At 40.0% G+C, this 19,982-nt stretch overlaps 1 protein-coding gene across 1 annotated transcript in view; it reads left to right on the forward strand.

Annotated features, from left to right (window-relative positions):
* Nucleotides 1-19,443, forward strand: part of ripor1 (RHO family interacting cell polarization regulator 1) — a 32,904-nt gene extending 13,461 nt beyond the window's left edge. Inside the window, exons 5-24 of the mRNA XM_061036440.1 lie at nt 501-524; nt 655-708; nt 1,821-1,970; nt 2,941-3,004; nt 3,277-3,320; nt 3,726-3,851; nt 3,992-4,140; nt 5,208-5,340; nt 6,459-6,584; nt 7,079-7,245; nt 7,354-8,047; nt 9,164-9,300; nt 9,891-10,011; nt 10,408-10,543; nt 11,524-11,685; nt 11,774-11,932; nt 12,025-12,221; nt 12,445-12,528; nt 12,720-12,810; nt 13,868-19,443. Coding sequence (XP_060892423.1) covers nt 501-524; nt 655-708; nt 1,821-1,970; nt 2,941-3,004; nt 3,277-3,320; nt 3,726-3,851; nt 3,992-4,140; nt 5,208-5,340; nt 6,459-6,584; nt 7,079-7,245; nt 7,354-8,047; nt 9,164-9,300; nt 9,891-10,011; nt 10,408-10,543; nt 11,524-11,685; nt 11,774-11,932; nt 12,025-12,221; nt 12,445-12,528; nt 12,720-12,810; nt 13,868-13,965 — 2,916 coding nt within the window. The 3' untranslated portion in view covers nt 13,966-19,443. The remainder of the gene's footprint in view (nt 1-500; nt 525-654; nt 709-1,820; nt 1,971-2,940; nt 3,005-3,276; nt 3,321-3,725; nt 3,852-3,991; nt 4,141-5,207; nt 5,341-6,458; nt 6,585-7,078; nt 7,246-7,353; nt 8,048-9,163; nt 9,301-9,890; nt 10,012-10,407; nt 10,544-11,523; nt 11,686-11,773; nt 11,933-12,024; nt 12,222-12,444; nt 12,529-12,719; nt 12,811-13,867) is intronic.
* Nucleotides 19,444-19,982: the final 539 nt, after the last annotated feature.

Genomic DNA, 19,982 nt, shown 5'->3' on the forward strand with positions numbered 1-19,982 from the left:
GACAAAAACTTTCATGCAATCATTGTGACAGATATTATGATTGTGATATCAGTCAGAATTAGTGGATATGATTGTTTTTGTATGTTATTGCATAATATTATGACTTGATGTGAAAAGATTTGTAAAAAAAAGGGGCATCTCTGCAGAAATAAATACCTCAATTTGTTGCTGCTTGGCCAGATTGTTCTTCTTTCTAAAATGAAACCCCTATTATGGGGATATTTCTAAATAGCATTCATTTAATCACTTCCTTAAATAAAACTCTGTCCTCCTCAACCAAACGTTTTCAAAAAAGTTCCTTTTAAAATGTTTAAATTATTAACCAATAAATGAGTTGGCTGAGTGAGTCTCCAATTCTGTCATCCTCTCAGGTGTATTCATCTCTGGCTGATAAATAACAAACTAAATATATTAAGCATGAGGAGTGTAGCCCGCATTTTTCTGCAACTTTATTGAAATCCTAGAAATATATTACTGATTTCTGTTTCCTTCATCCTCAGGGTTTCCTGTATGAACTGGACAAGGTAAGCCACTGTTATTTCTTAAAGGGGAAGGTCAAATGTAATTGGGTGACGCTATGACAGGCTGCATGCAAAATATTTCTGTTAGCTTTAACAGCAACAATTTGATGTGACTTTGTGCTCCCTCTAACAGCAAGTGAAGGTGACTGAGAGGTACATTCGACGCCTGGAATTTCATCTCAGCAAGGTAAGACGACCAGCAACGCTGTCTAACAAAGTCTCTCACATCCCTGGGGGTGATTTAAAACCAAATCTGTTGGAAATGTTGCAGAGATGTGGACCCTTTTACAATCTTTCTTACTTTCATTAACAAGTAGTAAAGGACTACTTGCTTAGTTTAAAAGCTTGCCTTTTTGAGCTTCCATACAAAAACTGCATGACTGCTGTCCTGCACACACCTACCTTACGAACTCCCTTTACATTTTAACCTTAACTCAAGAACAAAATACCTGCCTTGCTCCCTTTTTCACTAGTTTCTAAGACACAGAGAAGCAATTCTGTTGACACAACCTCAAAGATGATCAAAGTTGAAACTGGTTACAGCTCAACTGGCTTTATGTAGATTTCTGGTTGAAATGGGCACTGCACACAAATGTTCTGTTTCTTGTCTCTTGTAATTTACATGTTTCATCAAGAATACAGCACTACTTAACCAAAGGGAAGAAGTAACCTCAGTACAAAGACCAATGACTGTCATAAGTCGTTTATAGAGATAGCTGAGGTGGAGCAGGAATCACATACTATATTATAAACACATATTAACATTGTTTTCCTTCCTGTACCTTTAACCAAATGGTTAATTCAACACAATAACAATGATAACCAGCATTTGGATCATTAGAAGCATAAGCAGTTATATTAAAGGCCAGATCAAACAGTGAGGATGTATTTCTAACATTGAACTTCATACAGTTATAAATTTGCTGACACTGCAGGGCTCCAATATGCCAGTAATGTATTTCACCAGGGTGAGGTTTCTGGAGGATTGGAGCTCTGCGGGGTGTGAGCCCTCTCTCTCTGCCCATCTCGGCACCTGCTCTATTTGTTTTTTATGTGCGTGTTTTATCGGTTGTTGTGTTTTAGAACATGGCATATCCCGAGCAGCCAACTCTAGCAGTGGTGTGACATTCAAACATTATTTAGACTTGGCTTCCGGAGTCGCTGATTGACTGGCTTCCTGTCCAGTTCCTGTCTCGTACTAACTTACATTTTCTGCGTTCCTCTTGCTATGAGGATGTTTTTTTATGGTGCTGACAAGAGAGATGAAGTCGGAAACCTTTTTCCTCCTGTTTCTCCCAGATTGAGGAGCTATATGAAGCGTACTGCCTGCAGAGGAGGCTCAGGGATGGAGCCAACAAGATGGTGAAGGCGTTCACGGCCTCTCCGGTCAGCAAGGAGGCCAAGGAGAGTTTAACAGAAGCCAACAAAGGATACAAAGAGTACACAGAGGTAAAAAGTAGGAGACAGGGGAGAGGTGGGCTGGAGTGAGAAATGGATTTAGATTGAGTCGAGAAAAATGGTAAACATATTGTGATTCTTGTTGGAGAACAGAGCCGATGCCTGACCAGGTACAGATACATTAACCATAAAAGCCCTCGGATAGCTCCATTGTACCTGCGCCTCGTTGATATCTGTGCTTATGTATTTTCTGTGCCGATGTATTTTCTAGATGTATGACCAAATGCTTCTTATCCTTAAAATCTGAATAACCTGAGCCAAATGGTAATGCATGATAATAAACCCTAATAATTGATTTAAGCATTTAAATGTTTTCATAATTAAAACAAAAAACACCAGATATGATCTGTATTCTGTGCATTTATTTTTTTGGCATTTTTGTGCCTTTATTGGAGAGATAGGACAGTGGATAGAGTCAGAAATCAGGGAGAGAGAGTAGGGAATGACATGCGGGAAAGGAGCCACAGGTTGGATTTGAACCTGGGTCGTCCGCTTGGAGGACTACAGCCTCCATACATGGGGCGCTCGCCATAACCACTGCGCCCCAGTACTCGGTGCATTTTAAGGTTTTGAGATATGCTCACTTTGATTTGGGGTTTTATTTGGATATGTTCCTCTACAGTAGAAATACATCTACTTGGTGTTTTTCGCTTGTATTCAAGATGCAAACAACAATCCCTCGTGGCCTGATAGTGTTCTTCCCCGGCCACCTGCTTCACCAGATCGTACATTTGGTGGATCTCATTGTACGGATTACAATTCTTTTAAAGACTGAAGTCTGAGCTCAGCAGCTTTCTCAAACTCTTGTAGGAGTAATTTATTGTATTTTGTTTTGGTCTGTTTTCATATGGATGCAGACAATCAGGATATAACAATTCATAACTAACGGGGTAATGTGTAAACAACAGCTCTGTAGTTCAGACCTGTTTGTTAAACTGTCCCTCTCTCGTCTTCTCTGTAGAACATGTGTGTGTTGGAGAATGAGTTGGAGAACCAGCTGGGGGAGTTTCATATTAAGATGAAAGGTAAGAAATGTCCCTTAACAGATGTGATTTAAATTTCTTCTATTCTTACGTTTATTTTTGCCTTCTTTAAGCATGCAACACAAAAACACAGTTGTTTTAAATTCTTTCCATGCCATAATTGAATCATATGATTTGGTTATTATTACTTCTGGGGTGAGGGTAAGAATAATCCAGACACTTGCAGAATACGAAATAACCTAGAAAGTTTCCGGCAGTCCTGGTGGGGGTTTCCTGACGCTGATCAACTGCATCTGTCTCAATCTGTCCTTCAGGTCTGGCTGGATTTGCAAGACTGTGTGCTGGTGACCAGTATGAGGTTAGTCAGTAAAAGGAAGTCTGTTTGTTTGCATGATTGATCCGGGGTGAACAAGCTCTGTTCATTGTGAGTGAAGCTTTATAATGAACCAAAAGAAACCATGTAAACATCAAAAAGAATTCATGCAAAGAAAGAAGAGAAAAACAGACGACTGCCGAACACAAAGTATACACACATATAACTCTGCTGACCATCAGAACTGAGGCTGATGCTGTGTGTGTGTGTGTGTGTGTGTGTGTGTGTGTGTGTGTGTGTGTGTGTGTGTGTGTGTGTGTGTGTGTGTGTGTGTGTGTGTGTGTGTGTGTGTGTGTGTGTGTGTGTGTGTGTGTGTGTGTGTGTGTGTGTGTGTGTGTGTGTGTGTGTGTGTGTGTGTGCGTGCGTGTGCGTGTGCGTGTGCGTCTTTAGATCTTTATGAGGTACGGTCGGCAGCGGTGGAAGCTCCGGGGCAGAATAGAACTCAATGGCAAGCAGGTGTGGGACAGTGAAGAGATGGTGTTCATGCCTCTCATCAGCGAGTTCCTCTGTGTGAAGGTCAGTCCTCCTCATGTACACCACACACACACACACACACACACATCTACCACCACATGGTTCAGTTTGGATGTTAATATTATCACAAATACTGATGTTGTTTAATAGTGTGATTAAACTACATTTATGTGGTCTCCTAGGTGACAGAGCTGAAGAGCTTAGCCAATCACGTGGTAGTAGGAAATGTTTCCTGTGAGACGAAGGACCTTTTTGCTGCGCTGCCGCAGACTGTTGCTGTGGATATAAACGACCTTGGGACTATCAAGCTGAGCCTGGAAGTCTGCTGGAAGTACGTTGTGTCAATCATGCTGTCAACAGAGTTGAGATGTAAAGTTCAACATGGCTACTGGTTTAAAGAGTATCCTTAACTGACCCACGCCTTACAAAAAACAGAATATAGTTAGTTTCTTATAGTTTTTGCATTGTTATAGTTTTTTTTTCTTTAAGCAAAGATTAGCAAAGTTAGAAACAAGCAGTGTTCAAAGGTTTTTTTTAAGTCCAAAATCACCTGCAGAAGTTTACTCTAAACAGCACAGCGCTGTTGAATAACACAAGATCACTTTCGTGCCCCTTGGATCCTTTTTTTCAGTTTAAGGTTCCTGCACAGACAAAATATGAAGGAGTTCACAACACTGTATCTACAAAGATCTGTCACCCGGCTTTAAAGGTCCCATATTAAGCTTTTTCTGGTTGTATATGCCCTTTAGAGTGTTTTCCAAGTGTCCTGTGCATGTTTAGGCACATCTATGTGCAAAAATTCAAGTCCGCGGAAACGCGGCTTCTCCTACGTCCTCCTGTTAGCTGTAGCATTAGCCGCATGTAACGCTCGGTTCTAGCCCCCCTCAATAAAAATTTGTCAGTGCGGCGTCATTGTCAGTGTGAGATCACTGATCTAAGCCCATTGGCTCGTTGTGGCAAGCCCAGCAGCTCATGTTGAAATTTCTGAGACGTGTGCTGAGCAAATGACCAATAACAACAGAGCGGATCGGCAGACCAATCAGAGCAGACTTGGCCCACGTGGAGTCTAACAGTGGGGGCTCAGCAGAGTGCAGCTGACGGACTCAGAGCGTAGAGGGAGCAAGGAGGAGCAGTACATGAAAACAGACACTTTTTTCTAACTTTATCTATTGTGAACGTACAAAAGTAGGTACATAGATTAAATATATGAACCCCAAAAAGGGCATAATATGGGCTCTTTAAAACCCTCACTGTATTCAAGATGATCCTGATCTGTATGAGTAATGTTCTGTTTGTTGATTTCACCTCTAAAGTTTGATTTAAGAACATTGATTATATATTGCATCGAATTATAATTTTCTCCTGATCTTCCTCGATTCCTCTCTTTCCTCTATGCAGTCCGTTTGATAAAGACGACCAGGGCTCAGTGGCAAGCAGCGTCAACAAAGCTCCAAGCGTCAATAAGAGATTCTCAACCATCTTCAACCAGAGTCCACCTGACACGCCGTCCTTACGAGAACAAGCCTTCTATGTAAGTGCTGCCTCATTCTTGCTGCTTCTTATTTACTCCTATTTCCTCCAGATTAATGTTTGACTTGTTTGTTTTTCAAACGACTGATACTGGAACACTTTGGGCTTAAGTCGCTGGTGCAAATATTTCGCTTTTATATTTACTATCCTTATCTAAATGTAGGTGAATAGATAAGGGAAATACATGATATTATATAAAGTTATACTCTTATCATACAACTAAATGAGAACATTTCAGACCACAAAGTAATGACCACTTTGGATATACATAAAAGTGCATGCAATTTGTGCACATTTAAAAAAAAGTTATCAGTTTGAAAAGAGGAGAAGCATACATTATTACACACATTTACTATGTTTTTTCCACATCATGATTGAGGCTCTTGAACACACTAAAGTAGGAAGACACTTGGAAACAGGGACATTAAGGAGGAATAACAGCAGACATGGTTGAGATTTCATATAGTTTGTATACAGGAAACGTTAGAGTTAGACAGAAAACCACAGCTTCCCAACTCCCCAGTAACTTTTTATTTCACCTGCTGCCACTCTGACGTGCAGTCTCTGCCTCGGAGTCTGACCAGGCGGCAACACTGGCCGCTTCTGGACATCTTCAGAGACACACTTAGCCAGAGCTGTTCCTGTAGTGACAACTCACCAGCAAGGCAGCCTACTGCAGTAAGTCAATATGCAGAAAAACCTCCCAGAGCCCACTGGATAGTGTACTAGTGACAGTAGTGATAGTGTAGCTCTTAGAAATCTAGAGCAGGCTCCTTTTTTGTGTCTTGCTTCATGAAGCCGTGAAGGTTGTATGCAGGGTTTCTTCACAGCTCTACACGTATTGTTCGTCTCTTCCTGTTTGAGAGCAGGAACGAGAAATCAGCTACTGTAGTGTTTGGTCAACCACAAAAACTGCACACATGAGTCTACACTGACCTTACACTAAGACCCTGCACTGGCGTTCTGGTCCAGTTGCAGCAATGCTTTAAGTGGAAGATTCTTTTCTGATAACTGCACTTTCACATAAGTGACTCTATTTAACCAAACGTCTCTTTCTGTTCATATCTTATTCATCTCTCCTGAGTCCAGCCTCTTTAAAACACTGCCGCTCTCTTTTAGAACATGCTCCGCCGTCATGAAGAGTTGGAGAACGGAACAGCCTGGTCAAATTCATCGGAGTCCTCTGATGACTCCTCCAGTCCTCAGCTAACTGTAGGAGGGCTACGCGACAGCACACATCACAAGGTAACACACAAAATACACAATACCTTATCTATGGTCTGTGTATTTGTGCTCTTATGATGGTGATGTAATTACTTTCTCTGGCTATCTATCAGTATCTTTGCTTGCTAAGCTGGTTCTCTCTGTGTAAACATGCTCATTGGTATGTCTCTGCATGCTGCTTAATCATGGTTCTCAATGCAGGTATTCATGTTTACAAATATAAATAAGGTGTGCCTCTGTATTTTTTTTCTGTGTTTATAGAACTGACATTCATGATGTAAAAGAGAAACTGAATATGGTTCAATCACCCTGGTGTTGTTTTTACTTATAGGAGGCATACAAGTAAAATAGTAAACAGACTTGAGCTCTTTTCTGGTCTTACTCAAAGCACGTTTACACCTTGGTGGACTATAGCCTCCGTACATGGCGCGTGACCTAACTGCTCTGCCACTACTGATGCCTTTTTATCGGCACACCTTAAATATTTCACTGTGTCTGTGTCTGTCATTCTCTAGGGGGTAGTGGTGACACCAGAAGTCCAGCCTGCTGTAACTGGAAGTTCTTACCCACAGCCTGAAATCTCGTTCTGCCTTCGAGACTCCTCCACCTCAACTCCGATCTCCACCAACAGAGTTAGTGCAGCCGCCGAGATCGCCAACAAACACCGCACAGACAGCGACAGGTAGAGTCTGTGTTTTTTCAGGGGTTAACAGTTTTCTAAATTCGTGTGGACTGATTTTTTCACTGTGTTGGCACATATATTAACTTCTATGTATAAACTGATTTACAGGCGAGAAGAGAAGGTGACAGTCACTGTGAGGACAAAACCTACCAGTGAGGAGGGCGAGGCAGGACGACAGTCTCCCATAGAAACAGAGGATGGAGTAGCCACAATAAGCCTCACCTCTCGTAACTACTCGCGCTCTCTGAGCCACATTAGTGAGAGCAGTGCTGATGGTATTGTGTTGACTGACAGGTCAGCAGGTGAATCAGGGGAGGTGATGTCTTTGGCCTCTGTGCTCTCTGTCAATGACATTGAGATGGAGATGAACAGCAGAACTTCAGAGAAGCCCAGCTCTTCTGCCACAGACACTGAAACATCACCGCAGAGACTTATTGCTGTCCATGAAGACAAGTCAGCTGACAATGTAGCAGATCAACATCTGGAAGATGCATCCAGCTCTCTCCTAACTCCCTCCTCTTCCAGCTCAGGAGGAGAGGACTCTACCACTCCATCGCAAACAGACACAGACTCACACACAAAGTGCAACACACTGCCGGAGAGCACAGATGTAACATATGTCGCCCAGCTGGTGGCGGTGGAGGAGGAGATTTCAGGTGCAGGGGAGAGTGAGAGTCCTGTGGACAGCGGGCTGGAGGAGGCTCTGGCAGCTGTAGTTTCCTCTCTGGATGATTACAGAGGACAGTTCCCCGAGTTACAAATACTGGAACAAGAGCTGAAGCTCCTGCAGGTTACACTGAAGGTAAGGCTGGAGTATGTATGAGAAAAGAGTCACAATCTTTCCCAAAGGTAGCAGAAGCCAAAAACAGCAAGTAGAAAGAACTCAGAATTTGTCCAAACAAAGATTCACAAAGTATTTAAATTCAGCGGCATGAAACAGGCTGTGATGGCTGTAAAGTAATCCTTCAGTCAGGTGCACTCGATCAAAGTACTTCAACTATACATGTGTGTTTCTGCCACTGACAGGCTCAAATTGTTTTTTGAAGTGTCTGAAAACATTAAAGAAAGGATCCATGTGGATTTTAAAGGGTGATATGCTTTTCTCTAAAACGTTGCTGTTTTTAAGGGTACAGACTCTGTTGACCTTGTGAAGCACAGAGGTTCTTGTCTATTGCTGCCTCAACTGGTTAGTTTGTTGGTATTTTTTTATACTTCGATATTGGTTGGTATTGTTTTTATGCAGTAAATCTGTTCGTGTAACTATGTGTTACATGGACTGGACACAGAAAATTCACCGTTGGTCTTTCATGTAAAGTCATATACAGAAGATTTGCCACAGAATGACACCCATGTGTTTCTTAGTTCATTATGATCAGTTGGCAGCACATTTTTCGAAATTAGCAAACACCACAACCATCCCATGTTATGGATATTTATAGAATATATATGAATGGATAATTTTTCTTGTGACGGCTCGAATGATGAAGAAAAGAAGCTGTGGTTGAAGATAGAAGCTGTGGAGGGTTGAGACAGTTTCACTGAGAATCAACTGATCAGTGGGTCAGTAGGTACTGTAGGTAGGAGTGATGATTGTGTACATTTGCAGACAATTGTACTTAATATTTTGCAGTCATGTACCAAAACATGTGCAGTTAGCCTGAATGAATGAGAAATTCTAATCTGTTGAATCGAACAAACTGTTCAGAGATTTAAACTGAAAAAAGTAACCCTCCCATGCTAGAAGTGAGATGAAACGAAGGTTTAAGACTCCTACTCATTTCTTTCAATGCACAAATACAGTGGCTATTTCCACTTTCTAAATACTGTCTATGCTGTTCAAAGACATGCATACATCAGTGTTTGTGTACTGTTTGACTTTTGCTTTCTGCTCTCTGTGTGTGTGCTCGTGTATGTGTAGGGTGGTAAGCACAGCCGTTCCCCCAGCGTGGTCAGCCTCACGGTGGAAACAGCTCTGGGAAGCTTTGACTTCCTCAACACGTCTGACTGGGAGGAGGAAGAAGAGGAAAAGAGCGACAAGAGGAGTAGGAACGGGAGGTCAGTGCTCACAAGGCTAAATGTTGGAGAAAACACTGAAAGCCAACTAAATCCTTTGACATATTAAGTGAAAGTTCCTCAGGGTGTTTGATTTATCAAGACATAACTCAGCCAAACGTCTCCCACTCACTCGGAAATGACTTTCACACAACTGTCAGAGAAAATCACATACAACAGTGAAGTTAAGGCATGTTCTAGTGATGCTTTAGATCCTGTTGTGATTGTAGTATCACGCTGCCATCTAGTGGAGTGGAGCAGTACTGATACTCTGTTTCTGTTGATTATTTGCTGCAGTGAGAACTACTGGCAGCTATTAAAGAGATTAAAGACTTAAAAAATAAAAAATGTCATCAGGGAAATACCCAATCAATCCAAGAATTCCATCCTAGACTGCACAATTGTACTTAATCAAATCATTTGCACCATCATTTTGACATATATTGTCAGCCATCGTGTGTGTCTGTATTTGCTGTGCTGCTTATCAAAACACAAATACACTGCTCCTCAATAACTAGACTCATATGAGCTTTCAGAAGCTACTTCCAGTTAGAAAACTTCAAGGATTAATTCCTCCTTCTACATATTTCAAGGTCTCTGCAGGACAGAGGCCGGGACAGTCCCTCCTCCCCTTCCACCCCTCTCACAACAGGCTGTATGACTCTAGACTGCTCCCTGGTGGTCCATCTGAAGAACTGCTGCACACAGCTCCTGGTAGGAGACTTCTTACATTGTCCTGAAGTATTATTTTCACAGCTGTGTTCATGAATGTTCAATTGATGCATTCATTCCAATGGTACCAGTGCACTTAACATTTCATTTGACAGACAAATTGGATGTCTGTAGAGGTTCAATACAGAGACTTATGCAGTAATTGAAAAGTCAGGCTTGTTTACAAAATAAGGCAGCTTTAGCAGTTGATTTATTAGAATCATGGCGTGAAGCTATATCCTCAAGCACAGACGCTAGTTTTATTTAAAATATTATGTGAGATTGCTCAGTCGTTTGAGAAAGCTTCAATACAATAAATCAAACTGAATTCAGATTATTCACCAGAATGAATCTGTTCTGTGTAAGTGATAAACAATATATATGTCATTCTGTCTGCAGCGTTTGGGTACGTTTGGTCCTCTGCGCTGTGGAGAAATGTACGCCTTAGACCGACTGCTGAGAGAGGCTCGAGTCCTTGAAATCATCCGTCGCGCCACCAAGGACAACCCGCGGGACCTGAGACAGCCGAATGAAGGTGAAGACATGAGTCTCTTTATCTTTGTGCACCTCCGATGTCAGACCATCAGCTCCAGATCGAGAGAAGCATCAGTCATATTTGAAGCATTACATTGTCCTTTCAAAAGCCATTCATGTGGGCCAAACAGCTGCTGACCATAGAAAGATAAAGTGAAAACGTGTTCAGAGACCTGCGTAGAGATCAATGTGTACGACGGGTCACAAACTGGGAATGAATAAAGTACACACTGCAGGTGGCTTGCTATTTAAAACAAACTGAAGTGGGTAGAAACTCAGCTTACCTAGATTTGAATTATATTAAAGTACATTTTCATATATTTATTTATGCTCTTCAAACCTATAAAAAAAACTGACAGAGCTCGCGGCAGCTTAGCTTGTAACCCCTCCTGACATGCTGTCCATTGATGATTTAAAAAAACAAACTGATGATTGAATTAAAATGGAAACAGTTCAAAACTGTGTTCGAGCTCATGTTATGTACCGTAATGCCATCTGTAGTATCTTTGGGCTTCCATCATTATCTGAATAATTCCAACTCTCAGTTTTACCAAATTAAAATACTGTGAGAAATGCCATTATTATAGAAAAAAAAAAAAATTTGAATACTGTTCATTTTTTCCTGAATTTGTGTGCGTGCGAAGTAAAACACTTCTGTAAAAGTGATGATTCATTTTGTATGTTGATTTTGGTGTTTCTGACTTAGGCTAGCTTTTTCTTAGCTCTCAGTTTGTTTGTTGTTTTATTTTGATCCACATTAGCTTTTTAAAAGTAGCAGCTATTCTTTATGTACACATGACATGGCAGAACATCCATCAACAACACAGAAACAGTTGCATCATTCGCTCAAAGAAGTTGATTTTTAAACCTTTGAGCTGAGATCTGAGAGTTTTTAGACAAAACCAAGTTAATGTCAGCAAGCTTGATCTGAAATAAAATAATTAAAACCAACTTCTCTGATCTGTTCCCTCTCCTTCACAGTGATACCACAGCTTGACCTGTGTCTGGGCGCTGTGTTACTATGGCAACAGTGTGTGGGTCAGGGCAGCGTGTACAGGGTCTCTGCGGAGAGCTTCCTCTCTGCGTTGTCCACCCTTTACTCCAACAACCTGCCTCAGAGGGCCAGCAGCATGGCAGACACAGGTATGAAAGCATGTGTTTGTAAGAACTGTAAAGTGCATGTGAGTGTTTGTGCATCAAAATAAAACCTGTATTTTATGTGTACGCTCAGTGTTCCTGTGTATGGCTGAGCGGGTGCTGGATCAGAGGTTACCACGGCGAGAAGGCATCAGAGCAAGTGTGACGGTGACACTGTTCCAGCTGTGGAGTTACCTGGAGGCCAACAGCATCACAGACATAGAGACACACGTCAATGAGTTGGCAGAAGAAGGTAAAACACACAAAAACACACACATATACAAACGCCTGATGAATTTAGAGAATAATGTTGGAAAATAATCGGTAACAATATCCATCCAACAGTGTGGCTGGTGCAGAGCTTGGCGTCATGTGAGCCAGATGTCATTGTGCACGCTCTGCGGCAACCTGCATCATGCAGTCTGAGGAGGGAGGGACTTCACGCCGTGGCCAAATTACTGAAAGACCCTCGAGGAAAAGTATCAGCATCTGCCAGCTCTGTGCTGAGAAGCCTGAATACACAGCCCAGACAGAGAGAGCAGGTAGGAATACGACATGTTTTTACAACCACTGAAAGGTTCATTGATATCCTGTGAAGAATAGCACAAATACAATAGGCTTATGATATTGATTGATTGATGATTATGCTCACACGTGGCATAAACAGCAGTGTTGACCAAGTCTTCATCATGTGATGAGTCGGTTCATGTTAGCACTCAGCAGCCTCATACAAACAGTAAACTATGTGTGTATTCTCATCCTCAGGCGCTGGTCATTTGTTTGGAGCTGCTGGAAGACGACAGTGTGCACACCAGAGTCTGTGGATGTAAAGCCTTAGCATGTCTCAAGGTACAAACACAGAATCTTTTCTCTGATCACAAGCTGTTAAATCCTGTCAGAAAACTCTAACATGTTCAGTAGAAGTGAACGATTATTTTACCAGAAGCAACATTGTTTAAATGTATGACATGGAAGTGATAAAGTAAAGAAATACAGCCGTAAAAAGGTGTCTCTCTATGTCCACTCTGTTTTCATTTCAGGCCAAAGAAAGCATCGATCAGTTAGTGTATCTGTGTCGGACGGACAAAGAGGAAGTCCGAGAAGCTGCCAAACAGACTCTGCTGGTGCTTGGTAAGAATGACAGTGAAACCTTGTACATTACCTTTATAAACTGTTAGGCTGGCTTTAAGAAGACAGTGATGGTGATGATATCTTACTGCAGAGTTGGCAGGAGTTGTGCTTCTTACTTGAATAAATACAGAATTAGGGTATAGGATATACAGGATATATTACCTACTTTAAGTGCCTGTGTTTAAAATTTAGTGACTTGTGCTACTTGGTTTTATGTCTCTGAGATTCTGGAATAAAGTTGCTGTGTTCTTAAAAGAAACTTCACAACAAACTGGGATTTTTCAAGGTCAGACAAACAAAACCCCTTCCAGCAGCCAGAGGACACTTTTTGAGGAAAAAACAAACTGGCCTATTACCTTACAGTAGCTCTAGAGCAGTGCCGATTGACCCGCAGCTGAAGAGAAATGTTTGTGACTTTGCAGTGGTAGCTACACTGTGTGGTTCCAAAAGTTCAAATGATGATAGACTTTCTTTTAAAAACACAATTCTTAACCGAAAACCAAAATAAAAAAATAGAACTAATTGATCATCCAGCTCATGTTGTTTCATGTGTTTTTTGACAACTGGAGTCAAATTGCTTCATCTAAAATTAACTCCCAATGAAGTTCATTAAAGTAAAGATTCTATGCTCGATTCCGATTGATGACATTATTTGTCTTCGTGTTCTTTTTGAGTTAGCATCAGTTGCCTTTGAGGAGTTTTTGAGTTGATCAAGCCGTCGCTTTGTCCTTTAATTCATTCCGTTGTTAGTCGAGGCCCTAAACTTGTGTTTCTAAAAAAAATACAGTAAATGATAATTTTTTTTAATTCTTACTGTTGCTTATCTTTAATCTTTCATACACATTTTTTTATCCCATTCATTCGTATTTCTGTCATTAACAGACGGTTAAGGCAGAAATCATCAAAAACATCCACCTTTATTGTTGTCTGCTTTTCACTTCATCGGACATAACCGTCTCTTGAGACGATTCATTCATACATCCATTCATTCTTTTTTCTTTTTTTTTTATTCATCCGTTCCATGTTTTGTTGTTCTTCCATTTCTTTTGTTGAGCAGGCGAGGAGGGGAAGATGGCGCACAGACATGTGGAGACGTCTCAGGACAGTTTACCCAGACTCTTCGCCCCAGGAAGCATGGCCAGCACAGCTTTCTAACACCACACACACACACACACACACACACACACACACACACACACACACACACACACACATACAAGCGCTTGCAAACACTGTGTGGGAATAGGACCACTAAGTCTCCAATACATTATGAATGTTGTGCTTTGACACATGTTGTGATAATATACACTATGCTGTTCTTCTACCCCATTATCACCACTAATAGTATACATCAATTCAGAGGGTTTACCTTAATACTGACATGACAGACAGAAACTGTACTTTGGGGTACTTCTGATCTTTTTAAACCTAGGCCTGAGTGAAGAACACAAACAAACTGGCAGATTGGACAATTCTTGACCAGAAACTCCAGTGTTCTGTACGGCAAAATTTAAATTTTTGTCACTGGAGTTTGATCACTGTGAAGTGAGTAATGTAAGCCAATGAAAAAATTAAGAAGCATCTTGCTTTGTAAGGAAAAAGGAGCAGGTGTAGAGATAACATTGCAGACATTTCAGCTCATTTTATAACTGCTGGCTGAAGCACTCCACCGGAGCAGAACTTTTTTTTATACCTGTCAGCATTTAGAGAAGAAAATATGTTTAAATAAAATAGGATGGCCAAGGATTTAAAAAAATCTTAACTCCTTATTAACACTGGGCACATTTGTTTCCATCAATAAGCTATGAACACATGTTATATATCAGCCTGTGCTAACAAATCAGTTGGACTTATAGGGACGAATGCACACTAGGAGCAGGCTTTAATGAAAGAATGTAAAGAGGAAGCTGCAGGAGGATGAAACGGATACTGAGGGATGAAGGGGACAAGGAGGAACGTGTCTGTGTGGCCCTGAGGCATTTCATAAACACATTACCAGACAGACTGTGCCGTTGCAGTTCTGTCTTTTCTTAGACACAGACACATTATTATGAAGAAAGCTATGTAAAATCATTTTTTAAAATAATTTTAATTACACAACCTTCTAAGTGCCCTAACATGTACAAAATGTTGAGTTTCTTGTATTTTAATTTATTTTTTACCTTTAAGTCTCTATGGTTTTTGAGTTGTTATGTGGCGAACCAGTCAGCACACACACTCTCCGATCAGATAATGCTACCCCTGTCATTCATTCTCTTAGGGGCCCCTGCTGTCTCTAGATTAGGATAAAAGATGTTTATCCTGCTGCAGGGTGACATCTTGGTCCTTGAAGTGACATGCCTAACAGACAATTCTGCCTTTACTTCACCTAATTGTTTTTTAGATTTGACTTGTTTTTTAAAGATATTTAAGCTTTCTATTGTTGTTCATCTGTGTCCAGGCCAATGTAGCCTCGATCGGGGGAACGCAGAGAAATGGTTCAGAAATAAAATATGTGCAAAGATAAATCAAAGCCAAATCACAGAGATGATTCATTTCTACATGACTACTTTGGTCACTTATTCATTAGCGTTAGAACTGTCAGGTAGTCTCTACTCAAAGCGTTCATGTTTGTTAACTTAAAAAGCGACGCATGTCTCTAATGTTGTAAAAGTGACAAAATTCCCACTCCTCTGGTTTTTTTTTGTAGAAACACATTTTTAGTCAAGATGAGGCTTTAGCAGTTAGCCTTCTGGATGTATAGAAAAACAGCACTTCATCTGAAAGTATGTTTCAGTGCACATGTGTAACTCGTTCATGCTGAGCTGCGTGCATGTTGCTTCACAGAGTAGGTTGTATGATAAAGCTGTGTGTAGCAGGGCTTCACTGTGTTACTCAGGAGGAGACATTAGAGGTTATTAAGGGAGGAAACCCTGCAGGACACTTTACATTCAAACATCTGCTGTCAACGACACACTTACACATAAAACTGAACCCAAACCAGCACCTCTGCTGCTACTTGCGTGTTAACTGTGAATAGTCTTCCACTCCGTTATCTGTCTCGCAGGCCTTTCAGTTGAATGTTGTCAGTTAATTTGGCAACAGATTAAAAATGAAGAGAAGTAATACTCACACTGTAGATCTACATAAAGATTATTTAAAGCTTTTTAAGTTGCATCTGAACAGAAAATGGTTCAATCAATTCAGTGCCATTACTTTACTTATCTGCTTCTTTATGGAAATTCATTTAATATGACTTCATGCCACTGGAATGTATTATTTTCAAATTGTAAATTGCTTTATCTTAGCAAAGTTTTGATTTGTAAATGTATTCTATGTTTTACAAGATGCATTTTTACTATTACAATGATTATTTTTAGCATGATGAATTCAGTGATTGACACTACTCTCTGTCACGGGTCTGCTGTTAATGGAGGGCGTTCTGTAAAGAGTTACTGAGTATTTGTGAAACTGTCATGGACTGCAGCTGATGAAATTATCTTTTGGGAAGGCCACAAAAGATCCCAGAGTACAGATCAATCATGACTTTCCTTTACATCACTTTCAAATAACAGTTTGATCCTGAAAGCTCGTAGAGAGAATAATGACTACTGTTTCTTTGTTGTGTAAGTTTAAGCATCCTTATACAAGAAAAACAGGGACGACACTGTAATACTACTGGATTGAATATCCCATATATCTAATCCAGATGTGGAATCATAAATGATTGAAGGACAACACCTGTGTCTTTAAAACTCGGCTGACCATTTCCAGAAGTAACCGGCTTGAATCCACTAACATCAAATTGAAGACTCGATTTTGTAACTTTTTTGTGTGACTATAAATCGTTATTACAAAATCTCATCACTTTGAGATATTCTACGTTTTTACAAGTTGCTACGTAATATTTAAGGCACAAGGAGGCAAACGTTTCAGTTGAGTAAATTAAACTGTTTAAAAAAAGAGTAATGAGGTCAGACATGAATAAATAATGCAGATGTCAAATTTTACATTTCAAGAATAAAGGTGTAGTTTCAGTTTAAGTGAAACTGTTTTTGTTTTTTTATCAAAGAAAGGATTTTTGAATATTAAAACTTCACTTTTTAGACACTAAATCTCCTAATGCTCTTCAGTATGTTCCCACTCTAAAGCTCATTTATTATTTTGTTTTTATATTACCTGTTTTTAGAAAGAAGGTTCAACAAACTCTCAGTCTAACCCTGAGCTCTGAGTTGATTTATCCTCAGGTGGGAAACTCTGAGATTTCGGTTCCAGAACAGCTGATTTAAGTTTGTTAAATCAACTCTGAGTAGGTCCACTCTGTGTTCAGGCCGTGCACCATGAGGATAAAAAGCCAACATTAATGGAGCTCCTATACTACGATTCACCAAAGAGATCCTCGAACTTTAACCATCTCGAAATAATATTAAAACTACCTGGGTTTTTATTCAGTAAAACGCGCGTGATACAGACTGAATGAATGAGGAAGTGAAACCGCATTTCTGACTATGAAAGAGGGAGGAGACAGGGAAGAACACGGGGTTTGTTGAAGAAAACCTGCTCCCGACCAGGTTGCGTTAACAGACTCCGTTACCATAGTAACTGACCCAGAGCTAAAGTTACCTCCCTCTATGGAACGGGCTATAGTGACCTCTCTTTCTGAAACGTAAAACCCAGAGTTTCCCTCATTTCAAGGTTAACTGACTCAGTGTTTACACTAAACCTGCTTTCTGAAACGGGGCCCCTGGATGATCGCCGTAAACTCAAGCCAGTTTTATATCTCTTTAACTTGACGGTGAAACTGTATAAAAACAGAATATTGGGAAATGGTCAGCATGAATCCAAGATAGTTTTATTTTTTTATAAAGGGTAAAAGAAAAGATGCTAAAACACAATGCTTTATGTTGAAATCACAGGTAAAAAGCACCAAACATTTTGCACTTCTCCACAGTCAGAATCTGTAATCATATGGCAAAATGCCCAGCCCCTTTTGTTTCTGTTTATTATAATTGAGTTTCATCAGATTCACAGAGACACTGCCGACAGTAACGTTGGCCCTCTGCCTTTTTCATTTCCTGAGCACAGTGACTGTCAGGTCATCTCTCCAGAATGACAGTATTTGTTATTCCACTGATATCACCACATACAGTCATGCTCCAGCCTCATTCAGTATACTGATAGCTTTCAACACAATGGATCAATGTAAACACAGTTACAGTGAAAAGAAAAACAGAAATGTGTAACTCACCAATTGCTATTGTTTTGCATGCTAGCAGTGGGGCTCCACTGATGACAGTGTCGGCCGTGAACCACTCATTGTAATAACTATGGTGACAACCTGTCTTTTACTCCAGTGCCACCATCAGGCCAAATTTCATCTTTTGTATTAATAAATACCTGCAAAACTAATGCATGTATATAAGAAGTGGGCATGGCCACTTTGACCACAGGCACTGGTTTGTGGATTCATTTTTGAAGCCTCCATTTTGGTATTTTAATTGTCGCCATCTTGTTTTTCAGAGTCAGAAGTGATCATATTTACTAAAAGAGGGGGGAATTGCTATTGCAATTGTGGAGACACAAGCATTCATCTAAAAGTGCTGTACCTCACAGGTAGCATGGCTGTAGTTGTTATATCTTCAGTTGACCGTCCTTTGTACCACTGACACTCAGTTATTTTATGTAACAACAGTGTGCTCCAACATCAAACCACAATGGATCATTTTCAGTCTGACTACTGATGGTTTTGCTGTACCTCATTTGATCTTTTTTCTCTTCACCTTAACATGCTACAAACAGTTGTAACCAGTGTAGAAATGCAATCACAATGTGCCATGCCTTTTACGTCCCTTTAACTGACTGAGATGTTCTTGGTAACACTAAACTGTATTGATGATGTACTTCTGAAAACTAACTAATCCGTGCTTGTAAGGATGTGACCACTCGTACAGAGGATTCATGCTTTAAAAAAAAGTTTGTGTAATGAGGAGAGGGAATGTTTTAATCAAAGTCACTCTTACAAAGCGTATGGGCAAAACTAACGTCTTTGCATGAAGTCTGCGCTCATCCCCCCCGCCCTTTATAGGGGTGAATCTTGGATCAGAAGTATTTTTAACACGTTGCCCTTATCCTCTACAGAAGGCAACAGTGAATGGAATTTATTGATATGAGGGTTCATCAGACAACTAGTAAATTAAACTGTTTAATTTGGATGTTTAGTTATTTTATACAGCATATAATGAGCAGCAGAAGCTGCATTGTTACTGGAATCACAATGTTGGACTCATGTCACATGTCGGAACTCAATATTTGTTTCAATAATGGCTATCACTGTATTCATTGCATAGTGTATAGGAAAGCAGAAATCTAAAGCTTTACCTCTGCATCCAATAAGCATCCCAGTGTTTAAGTGCCTCAAGCTTTGATAGTAACATAGATGCAATAAGACATAAATGAGATGCTTTATTTAAGAATGAAGAGAGTGTGAAGCAGTGGAAAGCACTGCAGCACAGTATATTTTTTCCACAATATTGATCAAGTGTGCAGCATTGGAAACTAAATGTTCTATTATTTTTTGTTTCTTTGCTAAGATATATTTCCAGGAATTCTGGTGTCAAATATATGCAAACTATTAAAAAAAAATGTTTAAAGATTTTCTCATGTGCCAGTGTTTTCTTATACTGAAATGCATTCACACTCAAATACCACTACTGGCATCAACTTCATTATCATTTGTCTGAGGATCTCTGTGTTTTTTTGTGTTCACTACATTTTAGAACATTGATATACAAAAGGATTTTGCATGGAGAGCACAAAATATAATGTATGCTGCGTTTAGGGCACTTCATGAAAGACTGAACAACTAAAATTGGACGAGGAGAATACCTAAACGATCATATGTCACAATAAACCTTTCAACCATTTCAAAGCTATGACGGCAGTGTTTATTTTTGACTTAAAGTCCTGGTTGTTTTGAACTATTATTTTTTTTTACTCTTAGCAGTAATCGTACATTGTTACTAATAGATCTGATCTTGCCACTGTTTAATCGGACTCTTTAACAGCATCACCACTTTTTTTTTTTTTTTTTTAAACAAAAACTCTTTCCACAAGTGGAAGTGTAGATAATGTGTTATATTCCATTATTGTATTTTTTTATTTAACTGATGTAAATATGTTTGATTTTTAACTTC

Source organism: Labrus mixtus, chromosome 4 (genome assembly GCF_963584025.1).
Source record: "Labrus mixtus chromosome 4, fLabMix1.1, whole genome shotgun sequence".
Lineage (NCBI taxonomy): Eukaryota > Metazoa > Chordata > Actinopteri > Labriformes > Labridae > Labrus > Labrus mixtus.